Source organism: Petaurus breviceps, unplaced genomic scaffold (genome assembly GCF_028583685.1).
Source record: "Petaurus breviceps papuanus isolate PSGF00001 unplaced genomic scaffold, PetGlider_PUasm1.0 91133, whole genome shotgun sequence".
NCBI lineage: Eukaryota > Metazoa > Chordata > Mammalia > Diprotodontia > Petauridae > Petaurus > Petaurus breviceps.
Window position 1 is genome coordinate 44,730,880 of NW_027187419.1, and position 17,917 is coordinate 44,748,796.

The 17,917-nt window shown below is 38.5% G+C and overlaps 1 protein-coding gene across 2 annotated transcripts in view; it reads left to right on the forward strand.

Annotated features, from left to right (window-relative positions):
- The first annotated feature begins 3,679 nt into the window (after window positions 1-3,679).
- Window positions 3,680-17,917, forward strand: part of APLP2 (amyloid beta precursor like protein 2) — a 101,716-nt gene continuing 87,478 nt past the window's right edge. For both annotated transcript variants that reach the window (XM_069080151.1, XM_069080152.1), the window contains exon 1: window positions 3,680-3,948. In XM_069080151.1, the coding sequence (XP_068936252.1) occupies window positions 3,847-3,948 (102 nt within the window). In that variant the 5' untranslated portion in view covers window positions 3,680-3,846. The remainder of the gene's footprint in view (window positions 3,949-17,917) is intronic.

The window sequence follows — 17,917 nt, forward strand, 5'->3', positions numbered from 1 at the left end:
GTGTGTGTGTGTGTGTGTGTGTGTGTGTGTGTGTGTGTGTGTGTGTGAGAGAGAGAGAGAGAGTGTGCAAGCAAACAAATATGTACAAACAAGCTACTTACAGGAAAAATTGGAGATATTAAATAGAGGGAAGGCTAATTCATATATACCCATGTTTCCCCGATAATAAGACACTGTCTTATTATTTTTTTTGGACAGAAAAACACCAGAGGGCTTATTTTCAGGGGAGGGCTTATTTTAATGAACATTGACAGCAATTTTAATAAACAGGTAAATGTGAACAAAAAAATGTACCTTTATTCAATAAGCAAATCACTGGGGAAGAACAGGATGACACGCTCACTGCTGCAGCTCTGATTGGATGCAGCTCGGAGCGCAGCGTGTGTTTCACCCAGGGGGTGGGGAGGGGACGGTGCATACAGAGGGTACCGTAATGTAGTGTGTAGCGCAGGGGATCACCTTCACTACAGTAGCAATCTCAATAGGGCTTATTTTCGGGGGAGGGCTTATTTTAGAGGAATCTTACACAGTAAGGGGAGGGCTTATTTTCAGTATAGGTCTTATTATCGGGGAAACACGGTATACATGTATCCATTTGCCCTTTTTAGGCTATGTTTTATGTACCCCTTCTTACATATGATTTCATATAATAATGACATCCTAGATTAATGTAGTGCTTTATGTTCCACAAATTCAACTTAGCAAATTACCTACTGCTGACAATACAGTATGTTAGGAGCTGGGGATATATAGAAGAAAAAACTTCAACAAAATAGTCCCTCATCACAAGGAGCTACATTCTTCAAAGAAAATAACAAAACATGTGCCTCATTAGAGAGAGCTCTGGGCATAGAGTCAGGAAGACCTAAATTTAAATCCAGCCTCAGACACTTACTCAATGTGTGACTCTGGGCAAATCACTTTACCTCTGCCTAAGTTTCCCCTTCTGTAAAATAGGGATTATATTAGCACCTACCTCTCAGGGTTGCTGTGAACATAAAACGAGATATTTGTAAAGTGTTTTGCAAATCTTAAAGAAGGAACAATACAAATGCCATCATTATTATTATTAATCGACATTTTATTTTAGTATCATAATCATTTCTGGATATGAAGACAGCTAGGTGGCATAGTAGATACAGGGTACTGGACTTGGAGTCAGGAAGACCTGAGTTTAGGTCCCGAGGCAGCTAAATATCATAGTGTTTATAGTTGGTCTGGAGTCAAGAAGACCGGAGTTCAAATTTGACACTGCCTAGTTATGTAACCCTAGGCAAAACATTTAGCTTCATTTGGTCTCAATTTCTTCAGCTATAAAATGGGGATAATAGTAGCTATCTCACAAGGTTGTTGTGAAGATCAGGTGAGATAAGATAATATTTATTAAGTGAGTTAGCACATTGCCTGGTACCTAGTAGGTGCTATATAAATACTGTTCTTGAAGTTTTCTGTCTTTCTGCTGAGAAGAGGAAGCATGTTTCCTTATTTGTTTTTCAGGGTAAGTATTGGAATTGGACTTCATTCTAGTTATCTTTTCATTTATACAAGAGCTTACATTTCATGGAAAACTACAACATTTACATAGGCAAATAAATACCAAATAATTTCAAAATGGAAAGAGCACTAAACAGTTGGTGATAGCATGTAGATACTTGAACTGTGTGTGGAAGGAAACTTGAGATTCCAAAAGGGAAAAGTAAGGAGGAAGTATTCCAGATAGGGACAGTCTGCTGTGCGAAGGTATGGGATTTGGAGATGGAATGTCCTATGCTTTTTAAAAAAATTTAAATTTATTTGTTTTTAGTTTTCAGCATTCGCTTTTATAAAATTTTGAGTAGTAAATATTTCCTCCTCCCCATTCTCCTTTCCCCAAGCAATCTGATATAGGCTATACATGTATTTTATTATTATTAAATCAATTAATTAAATAAATTAAAAATTAAATTAAACATTAAACATATTTCCACATTAGTCATGTTGTGAAAGAAGAATCAGAACAAAATAGAAATACCATGAGAAAGAAAAAACAAAAAACAACAATGAAAGAGAAAATAGTATGCTTTGATTTACATTCAGACTCCATAGTTCTTTCTCTTGATGTAGATAGCATTTTTCATCATGAGCCTTTTGGAATTATCTTAGATCATTGCATTGCTCAGAAGAACTAAATCTGTCAAAGTTAATCATCTCACAATATTGCTGTTACTGTGTACAGTGTTTTCTTGGTTCTGCTTACTTCACTCAACATCAGTTCATGCAAATCTGTTCAGGTCTTTCTGAAGTCCACTTGCTCATCATTTCTTATGGAACAATAGTATTCCATTGCATTCATATACCACATCTTGTCATCCATTCCCCAGTTGATGGGCATCTCCTTAATTTCCAATTCTTGGCCACCACAAAAAGAGCTGCTATAAATATTTTTGGGAATGTGGATCCTTTTCCTTTTTTTATGATCTCTTTGTGATACTAGTAGTGGTATTGCTTGTCCTGTGCTTTTCAAAGTACTTTCAAACATGCATAATGTTTTGTGCACATGCAAAGCTCTACATGTAGAGCACATAGATACTATTTGCCTGGCACTGTGCTAGGCGCTAGGGATAGTTACATGCTTTCTCATTGTATCTTTAGGAAAGCTCTGTGACGTCTAGATAAGAGAGTATCCAAGGTTTAGCCCAGTGCCTGGAATGTAATAGGCACTTAATAAGGTAACAGACTATTATATTACCACGTTCTGTACCCAAATAATGTGTACCCAAACCAGTATTGTTGACTGAATAACCATCTTGAAAATAGCATTTGTGATTCCATACCAATTGTAAGATGATGCAAGAAAACTTTTTTTGTATTACTGGAATGGAAAGATAAAGGGAAGTTAGTATGAACAGCAATCTTGCTACTGTTCTTGATTTATAGTAAATGAGACAAAAGTGACCTACCCTTGAAACACTAGGGGATTTGTCCTGGCCATGGGGAGAATTATGCTTGTTACCATTGACTTAAGTGATGCCCAGAGCTGGAAGGGTAGGGTTGAGGCTTAAGGAATCTCTGAGCTCTGTCACCAGCCTGAAAAAAATGCCTTAACAAAATCCCTACTGGGGGATGGATATCCGTTCTTCGAGAAGCCAGGACCAGTACTAGAGCAGTGATCTTTGATCAGGATAGAGGAGGTGTGTGTGCATTTAGGGAGGGGGTCCTAGAAGTGGTGGAGGCACTCAAGAAAAATTCCCCCAGTACTGTATTGACCGAAGTCTTGGAAAGAACGTGACGGTTGCAGCGTGGTGACAGTGGGTGGGCAACAATCTTCTGCGTGCAGATGACCATAAGGCGCAAGAGAGGTAACACGTGCGAGGCGAGGATGGGGTTAATCACAGCAGGAGGGAGGAGGTCACCTGTTCTACAGCTTGTTGCAGTTTATCCAGGGTTAGCCAGTCAATACTTTAAGCCTCAGCTTGGAAAAGCCCCCACCCCAAGCACCTGCCCCACGACTTTACCGCATGGATTGGGAAATTGGCAGGACCACCTCTATGTAAAGGAGGGACGGGGGCGGGAACAACTTGTAGTTGAGGAGGAGTAAGTTCAGCTCACCCAGTCTCCTGGTTCTCTGATTGGCTTTTCAGGGCAGGAGGGGGGCGGTCTTTGGGCTAACACTTGGTCCCAAGCATTGGGCGCCTGGAAAGGGTGTGGGCGTGGTCTTGTGAAGTCAGTTCCGGTTGGTGTAAAACCCCCGGGGCGGCGGCGGACTGGGTTCAGTCGCTTGATAGTCGCTCAGACCTAAGTTCCTTCGCTGACTGTCCTTGTGCTGTGGTTGGTTGAGCCTCGGAGGGAGAGAACCTTGGCGAGGGGATGGCGGCGGCAGGGAAGACGGCCGCCGCTATGGGCAGACTCCTAGCTCTGGTGCTGCTCGGGCTCATGGCGCCCTCGGCCGCGCTAGCTGGCTACATTGAGGTAGGTGCTATTTCCCTGCCTTCACGGGCCCGAGCACCGACCCTTCCTCCCTTCTTCCCTGCCCCCTTCTTTCGTCCGAGGGTGTGGAGAGTGTGTGTTTGCTGGGCTGGAGGTGGGTGGGGGGCGCCGCACTCTCGCCCCCGTGGGGGCTGCCCTCCTTTCCACTCCTGAGGGAGGCCTGCGTGTGCATGGGGGCGGGGACGAACCCACGCCGATCTTCTCTCCCCCCCCTTCAGTGATGGATTGAGTCCCCGTGATGGAGAGGGTCGGGTGCTGCAGAGCGGGGCTTGTCCTCCCCCCACCCGCCTCCCTCCTCCTCCTTCTCCTTGGCGCAGTGCTCGGTGCTGGAGGTCGGTCGGCTCCTCCGCTGCAGAGGCCAAATGAAAGGCATCAAAGAGGGGGGTGGTGTGTGTGTGTGTGCAGAAAGGCGAGGAGGGGGGCGCGCGCGTGGGGAAGGCCCCCCCCCCCGCCCTTGTCTCAGGTGAGGAGGGTGGGGAGAGGGTGCGCGCTCTCCCTCCCTCCTCACCTGCACCCATCCTTTCCCCCCTCGCCCCCCCACCACTTTGCCCAATTCCCCGGGGATCCCCCGTGGCTCTCCCTCCCTCTTCCCTCCCTCCCGCAGGAATATGCGTGCCTCTCCCTGGCGAGTATTTTTGCGGCTTAGCCGTCTTGGCTAAGGCGATTGCTGTTCATCTGGGACTGCAGCTCCCAGACCTTTGTGTGCCTGCCATCCCTGGAGGGGGGGAGGTAAAGTGGGAGACCCTAAGTGAGGTGCCCTTGATGATTTGGTTCTCCCGCCCCCCCTCCTCCATCCTGTTACAAATAAAATCTTGGGCAAGGATAACGTTGGAAGGTAGGGCAAGTGCCTTCTTTCCAGGATCCTAAAAATTCCTACAGTCTTATATGTGTGACCAGGGTGAGGCAAGGGGATTCCCCAGTGAAAAAAACGAGGCAGGGGATGGAGCCTCCAGCTTGGCTAGGTGGGTTTCTGATCCGGATTTCCTGGTTTATTGTCCTTTTTCTTTTTTTTTTTTAATTTTATTTTAAAGTAACCTTGATGCCTGGGCGTGAAAGAGGCTTGGGGTTGGGTTGTAGGAAGGCTAGGGCTGCTCTCCGGGTGTGCGTGTCAATTTCCTCCTGCTTTCCTGCTTCCGATGGATTCCTACTTAATTAGGGGAGAGTTTTCCTTTCCTGGTTTTTTTATCTTTAAATGAAAAGTCACCGCCTCTGGTGGCCGACCTTTAGGAGAAATTTTGTTGTTGACCTGTTTATCTTAATGTGATAAGCAAGAAAACACCTTTGCTAAACCGAATAAACGTCTGTGGTCTTCCCTCAGGTGAGTGAGGTATTAAACACCTTTTCGCGGGAGGATTGCCTACCCACCGAGGTTTGTCCACTTTAGAGAAATAAGGGACCTATATTGTAAGTGAGGCATAAAAGCCTCACAGCTCGTTTCCCTCTAGTATTTATTTACGTACCAAAAGTCATTCTGAATCTGAGGTGAACTGTAAAATCCCTATACTTTAAAGGTTTTGCTCTGTAACTTTTAATTTCATGGTTTATTCAGATATAATTCAAGCCACTGGAACTTGCAGAGCTTTTGGTTCTTTAAAGAATCTGCAATGTGGTCATGAGTTCGCTAGTTTATGTAAACCTTAGGTTGCCAAGTGAGATGTGGGACTTTATAAATAATCGGGTTCTTGAAATAGTGTTTGAACTGCTACACTGGAATGTGTTTTCTTGTGTAGTTGTTGACTTCACGCTTCTATTTGCTATTTTAAAAAAAAATTGAATTGACCTTTGTGTTCCTGGGTGAATGTAAGGCTCCTTTTGAATAAGTTTAGCATTAGCTTACATTTTCCTATGAAAAAAATCCCAGTTAAAATATATCTTTTTCCAAAAGAGAACATTTTACTTATTTCCACAGTTAAAACTATTTAATTCAGCTGTGTTCCATATTAAAGCCTTCTATAATATCTTTAATAAATATCCATACTAGGAAATAATTGTGTTGGTCAGTGTCAGGGTATTATGTTTTCAAGAAACAAAAAGATACACGTTTATGATTTTTCTGTATGTTTTTTTTGGAAAATAAATTTGATTAGGGAAATGGCTGGAGTGGGGGGGATGGGACTGGGAGGAGGAAGGGTCAAAGAATCTTGCCTAGGTTGGGATTTGGTTTTCAACCTGAATTGATTTGTTGGTAGATAAGAAATTAAGTAAAGAGGGTGTGAATAGGTGTTGTCTTTCAAAATTTAACCTCCCCCCAACCTTTTAAATTTGAATTTTGAAAACATATGACCTCAAAGGAATTAAAATTCAGTACTTTTCTGAATTTTAGCATAGACTTTAAACATTTTAAAGCAAAATGTTGAATTGTCATGAATTTTAAAAGAGATTTTAGTGCTTTTGAAGAGTAAAAAGAACAAGTTGTGAGAATTAGTTGTTCTCTTATGAAATTCATCAGTAACCTAATGATATAAAAGGAGCAGTTATTAAAACAAAACTCCCTTCTGGGTTTTAGAAGTTCTATGAAGAGAGAAAAGCATTAATACTTGGGACCATCATTTAAGTACTACTTAATTAGTAGTTAGAAAATTATCTTTCAAGTTTAAACGAAGTTACATTCATTAAACCCTTAGAAAGAATTTGATTCTTTCAGTTGCCTGCATATAACAGAATTTCTGTACCTTGGAATTTAAGGTTGAAAGGAAGCTTAGTTGAGAAAATCTTTGGAAGTTCTGAACATAAGCAAGAGTCCTTGTTAAGACTATGAAGGGATTCTGGCCAAAGCCCTGATCAGGTTGCTTGGCACAGAATTATTGGTTGGAAAACGGTTAGCGTTGCTTGGTGATGCCTGAATTAATCTCTTACACCTGTTGAAAAACTTCTTCTGCCTGTAGGTCACTTCCTCTTTTACATCCGACACAAGGTAGTTTTCATCTTCCCATTTGGCAATCTGGATACTAGGTTGAAACTGACCTCACACAGGGCTTGCTAGAGCTGGTTTCCTTTCTCACATTTGAAAGCAGGTGATAGTTTTGGTAACTTCCAGGACATTGAGTCAAAATAGGAAAACAGTCTCATGCAGTGAGGAGGTCAACCTTGTTTTGGAATGCCTTAAAGACAGTATAAGAGTGTCTTCTTTAATTATGCCTTGGAGAGAATGTATGTACTACTTAGGGGGCAGCGTTAATAACATCACATTGCTGTGTAAAAATAATTCTAGAATGTGGTATACTAAACTTACAAATGCCCTTCATTGCAGAGTTATTTCCCTCAAAAGCTTAAGAACAATGTCTGTTACCTTTCTTTTTTTTTCAGTAGTTTTCATGGTTGTTTACCTTTTGCATTCTTATTCCTCCCCCCAATACCAAGGAGCTATCTAAAATGATGAAGTTGAGCGAGATATTTTCTTATTTTTAACTCTCTTATTTAACTTTTTTATTATTTTGTTTTTTGTTTTTTCTTTTTGGAGGGCAATTGGACTTGCCCAAAGTCACATGACTTTTGTGTTAAGTGCCTGAGGCCACATTTGAACTCCGGTCCTCCTGACTCCAGGCCTCTCTTCACTGAGTCCACCTAGCTGCCCCACTTATAAAAATTATTTTGACTTGACAAATTATGAGTTTTTAAATTTGTATTTCAGGCACGTTTGTAGCATTTTGAGATAGGAAATTAGCTTTACTACACATTCACCTTTGATTGAAATTTCTTTTAAAATTCATGACTTTAACATTTTGCTTAAAATATATTAGGTCTGTTAAAATGATGTGTAAAGAAGCATTGAATTTTAACTCATCTGAATCCTTATATTTTCAAAGATCAAACTTAGGGGCAGCTAGGTGTCGAAGTGAATGACTCCAGCCTTGGAGTCAGGAGGACCTGAATTCAAATCTCAGCCCAGAGAGTTAACACTTACTAGATGTGTGAACTTGGGCAAGTCACTTAACCCCAATTGCCCGGCCTCCCCCCCCAAAAAAGGCAAAAAACAAAACAAAACTAGAACCAAAACCAAAATCAAGGCAAAGATCAAACTTAAAAGTTTCTTCTGATGGGGATGGAGAAGTATGAAAGACAATGACTTCTCACACTCCTCTTTAATTTCATTATCCTTTATACAGTAAGAAACTCAAGCTCAAAAATCCATTCAGTGCTCTCTGTACATCATACTGCCTCCTTACATTTCTGGCTTTATATGTTTTGTCTGTAAGAACTCTAGAAATAAAAACAAATTTGGTATGCAAAACAACCATAAATCACTAAATGCAACTCAGTTGCTACACATATACAAAAACTACCTTTGTTGAATGCAATTCAGTTTGTGTAGAGGTAGATTTTTAGTGAAATGAAATAGATCACTCTGAGGCTTAAATGTGTTTAGTAAAGTCTTTCTTGATTTTTTTTTTTGCATAGATTCAAAGTGTACATTCAGATATATTCAAACAAATTGCTTTTATCCATCTTTTGAACACTACTAATTTGTAGCAAGTACTACAAACATTTACTCCTACGAGGGATTTTTTTACTAGTTGATCTCAGCAATTTAGTTAAACCAATGTATGTTGAGCACATATTAATAGTTTTTTCTCATATGCTAAATGATCCAAAAAGACTTTCTGTCTAGTTGGGAATGAACTAGTGAGGTGATGATATTTAAAGGTTTTTCAGCTTATCTCAGTCCTTTCAGAATATGAACTACATTTATCTATGTAATTTTATATAAGTAGGAGTCTTCCAAAATATGGATGGTTCTTTTTTAGGATGAATAGAAACCTCAAATGCTAGAAATGTGTGATCTTTTACTATGCTATGTAATATTGAGCTCTGAATTTTAAAACTCATAATTTACCAAGTCAAAATATTGTGTTCAAAAGCTCAATAAGTAGAGTTAAAAATTATTAAACATCTAGCTTAATTTTATAGTTTTATGAATATGAGGGGAATAAAGGTAAAAGGTATCCAACTATAAAAACTGCCAGACTTAAAAAAAAAAGTATAACAGACATTGTTCTAAAGCTTTTGAGAGAAATAACTCTTTAATGAAGAGGTGTTAGTAAGTTTTAGGATACTACATACATTCTGAACTTCTTTTTATGCATATTGTGATGCTATTACAATGACTGCCCTAAATAATATTTTTCACTTTTTCACCAATTCAATTTTTAGTGATTTAGACCTTTTTGGAGGAAGATGGAGAGTAAAGCAGGCAATCTTTTTAAAAAATATATTTTTATTTATTTCATTACACATTTCCCAAATTACATGTAAAAAAAATTTATAACATTCCTTTTTAAGATTTTTGAGTTCCAAATTCTTTCTCTTCCCCCACCTCTTCAGAAAGGCAATAGATTATATATATCATATATATATAATCGAATATATAATACATGTCAAGTCATACAAAATATTTCCATATTAGTCATATTGTAAAAGAAAACACAAAACAAGAAAAATAAAGTAAAAAAAGTATAAAGCAGACATAATGAAGCTGGCCATCTCAAACTAGCACCTCAAGCTGCTTGCTGGTGGCCACTCCTTAGGTATATTATTCACCTGTTTTTCACTTTGTTAAGAAGAATATACATTAGAATTAATTAGTGTTTGTGTAAAAGATACTACTAGTAGTGTAAATAGAGTTCCAAGAATAGAAAGCAGTTTGGAGATTTTTGGGCTAAATGACCTCTGGCCTGTTTTCTTCCACCATTAGCATTTGAACACTTTTCTTGGTTTAATAATAATCAACCTTTTAAACTTTAGGATCCTAGGACTTAAAACAAGTGTATATTAGAGGTTTAAGTGAATTGGCCAGGTTCAGAATTTGACTTTACATAATCTTTTGTTTGTTTGTTTGTGTTTTGGAGGGCAATTGGGATTAAGTAATTTGCCCAAGGTCACATTCCACTTACACTTACTCAGTTGTATCCATCTATTTTGTATGACACTTAAGCCATTTAAAAATTTTTATTTTTCATAAATAAAGATTCTTTTTTGTCATTACAAAGATGAGTTTGCCTTTATCTTCTGATATTGAGCCAATGCTTCCTGAGTATTATTACAGGATATTTTAACTAGTATATAGGCTTTTGAATGGTGGCATCTGTTATCACCTAGACTGTTAACCTTACCTTATATTCATATTAAATTAAAGTTGATAAATATTTCTGCAGAGGTGCTAGCATTCAACATTGTTTCTCCAAGGTGAGAAACAAGTTCATAGCTAAATATGATTGCTTTAGCCTATATGAATTTGAATTTAGAGGTCACATTAGCATTGAGGTGGAAGGAAGGTAGTGACTTCTCAACTCTTTGATACTAGTGAGATACATGGTTCTTCTCCAGGGAACATGGATGGTTTAAGAGATTGGTTAATTTTTTCACTGTTGTTCAATTGTTTTCAGTCATGTCCCAACTCTCTGTGACCCCATTTGAGGTTTTCTTGGGGAAGATACTGGAGTGGTTTGCCATTTCCTCCAGCTCATTTTACAGATGAGGAATCTGAGGCAAACCAGGTTTAAATGACTTGCCCAGAGTCACACAACTAGTAAGTGTCCGTCAGTCTTCCTGAATTCAGGCTGGCACTCAATCCACTGCTCCATCTAGCTGCCCCTGTCGTTAACTGAAATAAATGATGGTTTAAACACTTCAGAGGGGTGTATTGAGGCCACACAGTGAACTTAAACCCAGCCAGGCTTTACCTAAGTAGTCTGTCTGGGGTTAATTTCACTGTCTCCCTGAGCAGTGGATAATTTGAACTAAGGATAAGAAGAGGTACTCAGAAAGTGAAGTTAATATGTCTGGGTAACTAGTTGGGAGCTAGTTGTATGTGGGTGTGGTAGACATTTATTAAGCCCCTGCTGGGTACCAGGTATTGTGCCCAGTTAGTCATTGGTAATATAAGGAAAGGCAAAAACACCTCTGCTCTCAAGAAGATTACAGACCAATGGGGGAAGACGACATGCAAACAAATACAGGTGAGCAAAACTGTGGAGTAAATTGTGAAGATACTCTGAGGGGAGTAATGAATGTAAGAAAGTTGGAAAAGGTAGGAAAAGGGGCCAGGTTATGAGAGACTTAAAAAATTGAAATACCTGGAGGTTTTGACAAGCTCTTGAAGATGTAATGGACAATAGCTAAAAAGTGAAGGCTATATAGTGGCATGGCTATGACTATGTTAGCCTTCAGTGATTTTTCTATTAGTTTAATGGATAAAATACCCCCTCAGCCTCTCCTTTAATTACCTTCCCTCATATACCTCCAATCTATATTTCCAGTCTGGTAATAGTTACCTCTCTCATCCTTTTCCCCTCAAAGGCTTAGGTGTTATCTCCTCCTTTCTTAGAGCACTTAATTCTCAATTCTTTCTCTCTCAAATTACCTAGTATTTAGTTATTTATATTACACCCAAAACCTCAAGCTCTCCTCTTATAAATGTAAGTATCACTTTAAGTTACTCCTTTTCAACCTTGTAGGGGAGTTTCTTTGGGATCTTTAGAGTTAGGCTTATTAGTTCCCACCCAGAGGTTGGGAGTTTTAGAACAGATCTCTACAGATTACCTCTATGGAAGTAAAAGGACCTCAGTTCTGTTTTTTTTGTTGTTTTTTTTTTGGAGGGGGGAAGGTAGCACAATTGGGGTTAAGTGACTTGTCCAAGGTCATACGGCTAGTTTTTGTGTTTCATGTCTGAGGCCAAATTTGAACTAGGTTCTCCTGACTCCAGGGCCAGTGCTCTATTCACTGTGCCACCTAACCACTCTGGTGCGTCAGTTCTTCTGAAGGCATTCAGTTCACTCAGTAACAATGGCTATCAATACTGGACAACTTTATTTCACCCCACAGGAACAATGGCTAAAACCAAAAAGGACTTACAAGAGCCTGTAACAGTTCACTCTCCTTTCCTCCTGGTAGGACTCACTTGATACTACCCTAAAGACCTTGCAGGCCTATAGCCTTATTGTACGACCCCCAGGTGTTTGGTCTCTCTCAGGAGAGGCATAGATTATCAACCTCTCACATTCCAGAGCCCCACTTTTTATCCCAGGCACTTATCTGTAGACTTCACTTCATCCTTATAGTTCTATCCTTACTACCTTAAGGGACTGAACTCTACAGGAAAGGGAAATGGACTTGGGGATTGATGGACAATTCATTTCCAGTTGGATCTGTATCTGCACAGTGGCTGGGAGTGAAAGGCAAAGTCAATGTTTTGATTATAGCTCAGTGCTTTGCAGCTCTTGTTTCTCCAGTGTTGGTGGCCAGTGTTTGATTCTCTGTAGAAGATACCTTATCAGGGCTGCCATCTCTTGGGGTTCTTCATAGCTGAACTCTTGCCACCCCTCCACTGCCCCAGCAACTACTGTTTCTCAATCTGAGCTCTATTCTTGCCTCTCTGGGGGTCCTCAGTTAATCTATGCAGAAAGACAATCAATACCTAGAAATCCAGTTCTTGTTAACATTTCTCTCCTTGATTCGTCTCAACTGAAAGTTGACAGATCTACTTTGTCCTCATTTATAGACTCTTTGTAAAGGTATGATTCAAAGCCACAGTTACTCGTTCACCAAGATGTCTTCAGTCATTTCAGTGTACCTTATTTTGTCACTGCTTTACATTTGGTTACCCTACAGGTATACCTTATAGCTCCCAATATAACAAACTTGTTGAAGACAAGTTTTTTTCTTTTTTTGTATACGGTGTTTTGTATTAAGGTGAATTGAACACGATCCTGATTAAGATGAAGTGACTAGGTTTTTTGAGGTGATGGTAGAAAGCTATACCTGGTTTATAAACCATACACATATACTAATGGCACAACTAAATAAATATCTGCTTCTTGCCACTCAAAGAATTGTGAAAAAACTTTGTGCAAAAGTTCTATGTGTAGGTTGCAGTACTATAAAAGAAAAGATGTTGAAAGCAAGAGCAACTTTTTAGAGAATCTTTATCTTTTTTTAAAAATTAATTTATTTTTAGTTTTCAACATTTACTTCTGCAAGTTTTAAAATTTCCTCCACTTCTCTCCCCTCCTTGCTCCCCAAGACAGTGTGCAATCCTATGTAGGCTCTTTCTTATTAAACGTTTTCACATGAGTCATGTTGTATAGAAGAATTAGAATGAATGGGAGGAACCATGAGAAAGAAAACAAAAGAAAAAAAGGGCTAGTAGTACGATTCAGGCTGCATAATTCTTTCTCTGGATGTGGATGGCATTTTCTGTCATGAGTCTTTTGGTTTTGTTTTAGGTCCTTGCATTGCTAAGAAGAGCTAAGTCTGTCAGTCAGTCATTGCACAATGTGGCTGTTACTGTGTATAGAGAATCTTTATGAGCATAGTCTCAGCCCTAAATGATTTTGCCCACGCTGACATAATTTTTTAGTTTATCACCTTTAGGGTTGGTGAACACCATCTTTTTAAAATGTACTTGCCTCTAGAAGCTGAAGGGACTGCCCATCACTTAAACATCTGTTTAGATTAATTCAGTCATCTTTTACACCAAACACATAATTGAGGTGACAACAACAATACTAGGAGGTAAAGAAATATTTATTCTTTTCTTACATCGTGCATTTATGGCTCTAAATTTACTTCAGGACCCAAAATTTAGACATGTACTTATTTAGATTTGTATTTGCAAATGAACTTTTGGAACATAGTTACATTCATGGAATCGAAGAATTTTAATGCTCCAAAGGACTCTTGAATCATTTTGTCAGACTTCCTGGGAACCAAGGTCTGCAGCAATTGATGATTATTATGACACACATTTATTGCATGCTTGCCTGTGTCTCTTTGGTGTTTCTAGCTACAAAATACCTGAACTGATTTTCCATCTAATTAATTACCCTTAGATTATTTCATTCTAACCAGCCTTAGTTCTTTTTCTTCACAGGTTTTGATTGATTTTTATAAAAGAATACTGCTAATTTCAAGTTGTGGTATACTAATCAAACTGTAGACTAGGGCAAATAATGTTAATTCATATAATTTAGACCTTTAAAGTCAATTTATCATTTGATCTAGCCTTGTTTTTTAAAGTCTCATTGAAAACAAGGTTTTTCATTGTATTGAAGCTACTTCAGTGTTCTTAGTATAGATGCTTTAACCTTTCAGGCTATACAGTCCTTTCAATTAAATCTTTTCAATCCTGCTAATTATTATGTTGCATAGTCTAAAGTTATAGTAATAAGTACCCATCTGTTTTAATAAATATTTTTTATCCATCTAAGATTTAGATGTTTTAGTTCAATCCAGCAAGCATTTTTTAAGTACCTATTTCATAAGAAGTGAAATAATATTGGTTGACATAAGATCTGTAAGTCACCATATACACACATTTCATATTAACACCAAAGTAGTAGATATTAATAATCCTGTTAAATACCAGGGAGGAAACAAAGGCATACAGAAGTTAAGTGATTTGTCCATGATTGCTATTCTCTCCATGGTGTTCATGTCAAACTTTGGTGGCTACATATATATTTTTAAGGTAGTTTGAAGGGAAGAAAGCTAGAATTGGAATGAGAAGACCTAGGTTAGAGTCCTAGCTATTTGATTATTTTCATGAAGAAGTATACTCTTTAGAATAAGGAAGGAGGTAGTCTGCCCTGCTTAATCAGACTTCCTCTGCAGTACTATATTTAGTTCTGGGTGCCATATTTTCATAGGCATGTTGATAAACTGGAAGATATACAGAGGCTGGTAGATGGCTAAGGACCTGCATGTTCATTCCATTTGAAGCTTAGTTGAAGGAACTAGGGTTGTTTTCCTGGAGCAGAGAAGACTTGGAAGGGTAATAGAGTAGAAAACTTGATAATCCTCCCCAACTTTGGGGAAAGCTGTCATGTGAAAGAATTGGAGTTTTTCAGTTTGGCCCTGAAGGACAAAGAACCAGGAGTAACACTGGAGACTGGAGAACCTTATACCTGCTAAATATAGAAAGAAAAACAATAACAAGTAGAGCAAATTAGAAGCCAGTTGGCCTGCCTTGGGAAGGTAGTAAGTTTCCTTTTTCTAGAGATGCTCAAGATAATGCTTATGGATAATGTATAGGGAATTTTTGATCAGATACAGGTGGGACTAGATGACCTCTGAGGTCCTTTCCCAATATAAGATTCCGTGATATCTAAATTATGGGCAATAATATTTTATTACCAACTCAAATGATGTAGAGATGATTGTAAAGTGCTATGAAAGTTGTGGACTATTGTTACCGTTACTTCTGACAGCCCAGAAAAACTGGAGTTTGAATCTCCATCACAGTTCTGTTTGTTCACAGGAATAGCCGTGTCGATTTATTTTATTTTTTTCCCCCAACACCTGGGAAAATTACAGTTACAGCATTCTCTAATATATCAGTCTAATTCTTTAATATATTAATGAGTCTTTGACCTCATTGTGGGTACTACCTTCATCTATGATGATTTTATCCTACCTATTCTCATCCTATGTGATTCTTGCTCAGAGTTTCTCAGGGCAGATTCGCCTTTAATTCCCATTAAGCATATCCATGTAGTTTTAGCTGTGTATTTTTGTATGTTGTGTTTATAAGTTCTGAAGAACTATGACTTTAAAAAAATTTTTTTCCCTCAATTGCATCTAAAACAATTTTTAACATTTTGAGTTCCATGTTCTCTTTCTCCCTCCTTTCCTTCCCCCCTCCCAATGGTAATCTATTTGATTTAGGCTATACATGTGCAATCATGTAAAACTTTATTGTATTAGTCATGTTGTGAAAGAAAACAGACCATATAGAACCCCACGTTTAAAAAATGAAGTGAAAAATATTATGTGCCAATCTGCATTCAGACTCTGTCAGCTCTTTCTCTGGAGGTGGATAACATTATTCATCATGAATCAGAATCAAATAGCTAAGGCATTCTCCCCCGTACACCCCCTTCAGTCCTCTGACACCGCCATCACTCTAATGAAGGCCCCCCCCCACCCATACACCTGTGTTTACTGTACAGCCTACTAGTGTTGGTGGGTCAGCCTGCCTCAAGTCTCTCCTTACTCCAATCCATCCTCCATTCAGCTACTAAAGTGATTTCCCTGAAGCACAAGTCTGACTGTGCCACATACCTCCCCTCTCCACCCTCCTACCCCCCAATTCAGTAAACTCCAGTGGCTTCTTTTTGCCTCCAGGAACAAATACAAAATGGTCCGTTTGGCATTCAAAGTCATTCATAAAAGCCCTTCATCACCCTACCTTTCCAGTATTCTTAACACTTTGTACCCCAGCATATTGTGTCATACTGTGGCACTGGCCTCCTGGTTATACCCCCCCGCCCAAGTCACTCATCTTTCTCTGGGCATTCTTTCTGGCTGGTCCCCCATGTATGAACTGCTCTCCTTCCTCCACTCTGACTGTTGACCTCCTGGGCTTCCTTAAAGTGCCAGCTAAAATCCCACCTTCTACAAGAATCTTTCCCTAATCCCTTTCTTATTTATCCTGTATGTAGTTTACCTTCTACATTTATTTGTATGTTGTTCCCCCATTTGACTGTAGGTGCTCCAAGAACAGGAACCTAGCACAGTGCCTGCTACTTAGTAGGTGCTTAATATTTATTTTTATTTAATATTTTTCCCAGTTACATGTTAAAAAATTTTAAGGTTTTTTTTTTTCTCAAATTTTGAGTTCCAAATTCTCTCTCTCCCCGAATATTTTATACATGTGGAGTCATGCAAGACATATTTCCATGTACGTCATTCTGTAAAAAAAAAAAAAAAAGACAAAAACCTAAGAAAAAGAAGTAAAGAAAAAGTATCTTTGATTTGCATTCAGGGTCTACTAGTATTTTCTATAAAGATGGACAGCACCTTTCATCATAAGTCCTATAGAACTGTCTTGGATCATTGTATTGCTGAGAACAGTTTAAGTTATTCATAGTAAGTCATCATACAATACTGCTGTTTAGTAAGTGTTTATTGATTTTTCTTTCTCCTAAAAGAAATTTAGTTGATTTGATAAGTATGGTAAGAAGTTTCATGTGTCAAATTTCATTTGAAATCATTAAATTTTTTCTTCTACCTAAATATGCGATTTTTTTCCACCTCTCAAAGACATTGAGAAGGCATGATTATAGAGTGGACACTTTTGTTGTATTATTTTCACCTGCCCCATGTGGAGAATAAGTGAATGTTAAGTTTTCTAGAAATTGCTATGTGAATTTTTAGTAATTGACCATGATAGTAAAGGAATCACAATAGCACCTACCAATAAGGTTTGTGATTTATTTTGCTATTGCGGTTTGTTTTTCATGGAATTAGTGTTTGGAGGAGAATAAGTAGATTAAAAAAATTTTTTTAATGGGAAATGTATCACCTATATTTCTCACTTTTTTCCTTTCAACCATTTTCTTCCAGAGAGGCATGCTTCATAATAAAAAAAAAAAGAAAAAGTTATATAAAACTAAACTACATGGAAGAGTTTGACATCATGTGTATTGGTCGCCGCCTCTACAAAGAAGACATTACTTTTTATCTCTAGTTTGGGTGAAGCTTAGTTTTTTGTAATTTTGTTTTTTGCATTTACATTGTTGTAATAATTGTATATATTATTTTTCTTGTTATGCTTATTTTATTGACATGCATGAGTTCATTGCAGTTCTTTGTGTGTTTCTCTGTTCCTCATGCTTATAATGTCTTCAGCACAGTGATGTTACATTACATTCATGTACTACAGTTTGTTTAGCCATTTGCCAATGGATAGATTCTCCTTTGTTTATAATTCTTTGCTACCACAAAAAGTGTTGCTATGTTTTGGAGAATGCTAAAAAATTTACTTCCTTGGGGATAGGTATGTGGCTGTGGGATATCTTGGCATTGAGTTGCTGTGCAAATACAAGGTTAGATAGAAGTTCTCACATTTATTTGACCTACTGCCCCCTTTGAAAAAAAATTACCCAGTGCCTCCCTAGGGTTAGGTTAATAACCCTTATTTTTTTCAACACCTCCCCCCCCCCCCCCCCCCCCC